At 33.5% G+C, this 4,434-nt stretch overlaps 1 protein-coding gene across 1 annotated transcript; it reads left to right on the top strand.

Moving 5' to 3' along the window:
* The first annotated feature begins 630 nt into the window (after window positions 1-630).
* Window positions 631-1,847, top strand: LOC128264580 (uncharacterized). Its single transcript, XM_053000136.1, has one exon. The coding sequence runs from the start codon at window positions 824-826 to the stop codon at window positions 1,055-1,057; it is 234 nt and encodes a 77-aa protein (XP_052856096.1). The 5' UTR covers window positions 631-823; the 3' UTR covers window positions 1,058-1,847.
* Window positions 1,848-4,434: the final 2,587 nt, after the last annotated feature.

Here is a 4,434-nt window from a genome sequence, read left to right as displayed (position 1 = left end):
AGTTCAAACAATTTAAAATATATCATTCTAAAAATAAAGTGGAAAGACCCATCGAATTGGTTTACTATTTATTTACGAGGATGCACATTTTTTTACTCAGGAATGGTAATTAAGACTGAAATAAAATGTAACTTTATTTGAGTTCGAGACTTTTACCTTTGTAATGCAAATAAAATTGTTTTTAATTTAACTAGAATTGCGTTAACCTTTCGGTAAAGAAATTTTTACCTTTTGAGAGATGTACATATTTAAAATCATTACTTTTATTGCAGAGCAAATTAAGTTTTGCTCATTATAAACAGTTATAAGCCTTTAAGTCTTATTTAAAATATCTTCTTTTCCAAATAATTGTCTGAGTACTCGCTGAAACATTTATAAACCTTAAAATACTTGAAACTTTCTTAAAAATGAACAAATAAAATAAAAGTATATTCTATAGCAATCCGATTATCGAAAATATAATTTTTAAGATGTAATTGGGTTGAAGATTGAAGATTGATATACCTTCAACCAGGTAAAGCGCAGGGTATTTTCTAGTCGAGTCTGTCCTCTGAGAAGGTTCTACTCTTTGTGCTTGGCTTGTTTTTGTTTTTTGTTTTGGTCGTTGACGTTGCGGCGTCGCTTCTAGCAATCCGCACAGTTTGCATCGAGACTTCGAGCAGTGCGGCAGGCAAACTCCGGTTGCAGTTGCAGATACAGATACAGATACAGATACAGATACAGATACAAATACATATAGAGATACAGATTCAGATACAGAAGCGGATCGAGACTAGAGATACAGCCTATAGCCACAGAGATCCAGTTTCAGAGGACAGCGAAAATGCCGTTCCCCATCCATCCGCCCAAGCAGATGCCCTGCCCCCACTGGCAGCACTTCCCCATCAGTCCCGTGGACAGTAAGCCCAATCCCTTTGATTCGGTGGGCGGAGCGGCGGCATCGGCCACCCAGGTCAACATAGGGGTTAACAAGCCCCCAGAGCCGGTATCCTATCGCTATTGCGTACAGTGTAAGACCTCCGGTAAGGAGTCATCGAACGGCGTCGACAGGGAGTAAACTCCAAATCTTTGGAGGTGACCCATCGACCAATCAGCCATCACCTGTAATCAGTCACTGCACTGGAGGACACACTTGGAAAGCCAACTAAAAAGAAAGCAATCATAAGGACCGCAGAACAAAGTTTTGATTTTAAGATAATAACTATTATTTTAATTTTAAAATCAGTGAAAACCAAATGAGATCCTAGCAGACAATTGCATTTTCCAAATTGGATCTTATCTTTTATCTAATATTTTAAATATCAGATATTTTATCTGAATTTGAGTTCTCATTTTAAAATATATCTTATACTTAAAAGTATTTAAACAGTGCATCAACGATCATAAAAATGTGAATATCAAGACAAACAAACTTTATTTTTTTTTTGTTCATTTGTTATTTTATTTTATACAAAGATTTGATATTAATAAGTTGTAAATTGGTCTTCTAAAAGCAGGTCCACAGTTAACTAATACTTTTTATTTCGTAATGGATCTGATATTGAATGAATGTCACGTCCAAACGCAGCCTACATTTTTTTTTCTGAGTTTTGTTATTATTTAACCCAAACTAAGCACATGTTCCATTTATTTTATTAGCTGTTTTTATTTGGGCACAGTGTTTTTCTCTTGCTATATTTAAGTTAAGCATTTTGTACGTATTTAATTTGTATTTAGAGCTAAAGACTACAGTTTTTGAATTTATGCCTTTTTAATATATTTGTATAAGAAGCGCCAATAAACGCACGACGCATTTTAAAAAACGAGTTCTACACAAATACACAAGCACTCCCCGTATACACATGCCATATGCTGTTGTCTGTTTTTTGATTCCAAACTCAGACTTTGTTTGGTTCTGTTAACGTTTTCAGTTTCAGTTTCGGTTTCGGTTGTTGGGTTTTTATGTTTATCAGATTTCCCAAGGTCACCGACGACGAGGCGTCAAACCAAAAAAGGTGCGATAAGAGCGGCTTGAGATTTTGATTTGGAAAATTCGGGAACAGTCTGTTCAATTTTCTATCAACTGCAAACAAATTCAACAAACTATTTTAGAGCGAGTAAAAAGCGTAAGCTGATAAACAAAAGGGTGTTGAGAGGATGAATTGAATTTGCCGCTGCGAAATAATTGAGCACAATTCTCAGAGAGATCGTTTATATTCATGCTAAGATTTTGCATACACTTAAAAAATCTTTTTTAAATGTTCTTGATTTTAAAATAAAATGCAATATTAGCAATATTAATATTAAAAGTCCACACAAATATAAAATGCTACTTAATATATGATATAGTAATTACTTATATACTATTATATTCTTATATTTATAAAAAATGTTTTTTTAATTTATTATCTTCATATATAAGCACAAATAATTTTTTTTTTTCTTATTTTTAATATTGCAGTCTTATAACAGTTGATGATTCTCAATTACTTATTAATTATAAAAAAAGGGTAAAAATGTATATTCATTAAAAGAGATGAATTGGAATTATTTTTCTCTCCCTGTGATAATGTATTTATATTAGGATGTGCACACATGTCTGAACTATAATTAACCTTATTGCGTGAGTCGTCGAGTGCGTGTGCGACAAAAACAAACTTCTGCAAGTGCTGAGAATCGAATAGTTTCTGATATTCGCACGGATCGCCCTGCAGATAGCAGAAATTAGGTTTTTAAAATGACACAGTTCAGCATTCAATTTCGGGATTATACAATTTGGCATTTTGTTCAAATTAATAATTTATGGCCAACGTTTTCGGGGCTTATCTCTGCTGATACGGCCGTTATCTGACTTTGGGTCTAGCCAACGTGCCCCCTAAAATAACACACACAAATGCGGAGATATAAAATTAAAGATAAAAGTGAAAACAAACATTAATAAATACGCATAAAATACTAGAAAGATGGCAATTATGAAAAATCGATTCGACGTGGTCAATTTCACCCGAATTAGAATAAGGACTTAGCCCAATTTCCAAATCCTCCGGGTATCGATAGTTTGGGTCGTTTGCTGAAAAAACAGTGAGAGACTAGCGGTGCGCCGTGTTTTTTTTCGGTTAAAACAAAAAGACTCTTAATTAACGTGCCTTTTTTTACAAAACCCCAAAAGCCGAAAAAAACATTTTTAAAAACTTTTTTTGTTGTATATTAATGCTAGAATGTGTTGGTCAAATGTTGGAATGCCATACATCGGTGAATTCGTCATTAAATTGCCAATCGAACGGCATTTACAGTTAAAAACTTTTCAGTTGATGAATTGATGATGTACCCCCTTATCAAAAATTCGAAAATTGACTGTTTTGTACAGCTGGCGACCTATTTCCGATCGATTTTCAGAACAAAAAAAATTTGTTTCGATATGAAAAACGATTTTTTAAAGCCGATTTTTTAAAAATGGACAATTTTCGCATTTTTGATAAGGGGGTACATCATCATTTTTTGCCAAAATTTGAAAGCCTGGAAAAATTTTAGCTGTGAATGCCATTTGATTGGAAACTTTATGACGAATCCAACGATGCATGATACTCTAACTTCTGACAATTATTTCCCAGGCTTTTTATTCAAAAACTGATTTTTTAACGGTCTTTTTGGGTTTCTGGCGAAATAAGAAAATAAAGCATTTCCAAAGGGTCTTTTTGTTGTAACTTGGCCAAAATAAGACGCATAGCCATTAAAGTGACTGTTTTGTACAGCTGGCGACCTATTAAATCCATTTCGATCGATTTCCAGAACAAAAAAAATTGTTTCGATATGAAAAACGATTTTTCAAAGCCGATTTTTTAAGAATGGCCAATTTTCGCATTTTTGATAAGGGGGTACATCATCATTTTTTGCCAAAATTTGAAAGCCTGGAAAAATTTTAGCTGTGAATGCCATTTGATTGGAAATTTTATGACGAATCCAACGATGCATGATACTCTAACTTCTGACAATTATTTCCCAGGCTTTTTATTCAAAAACTGATTTTTTAACGGTCTTTTTGGGTTTCTGGCGAAATAAGAAAATAAAGCATTTCCAAAGGGTCTTTTTGTTGTAACTTGGCCAAAATAAGACGCATAGCCATAAAAGTGACTGTTTTGTACAGCTGGCGATCTATTTAATCCATCCCGATCGATTTCCAGAACAAAAAAAATTGTTTCGATATAAAAATCGATTTTTTAAAGCCGTTTTCTTGAAAATAGCCAATTTTCGCATTTTTGATAAGGGGGTACATCATCATTTTTTGCCAAAATTTGAAAGCCTGGAACAATTTTAGCTGTAAATGCCATTTGATTGGAAATTGTATGACGAATCCAACGATGCATGATACTCTAAGTTCTGACAATTATTTCCCAGGCTTTTTATTCAAAAACTGATTTTTTAACGGTGTTTTTAGGTTTCTGGCGAAATAAGAAA

This window comes from Drosophila gunungcola, unplaced genomic scaffold, assembly GCF_025200985.1.
Source record: "Drosophila gunungcola strain Sukarami unplaced genomic scaffold, Dgunungcola_SK_2 000074F, whole genome shotgun sequence".
NCBI lineage: Eukaryota > Metazoa > Arthropoda > Insecta > Diptera > Drosophilidae > Drosophila > Drosophila gunungcola.
The sequence above is the reverse complement of the archived record's forward strand: the minus strand, read 5'-3'. Positions and strand labels throughout refer to the sequence as shown.

Bases quoted from the DNA above. Each gene is read 5' to 3' on its own strand.
- LOC128264580 (XM_053000136.1), top strand. From the start codon at position 824: ATGCCGTTCCCCATCCATCCGCCCAAGCAGATGCCCTGCCCCCACTGG.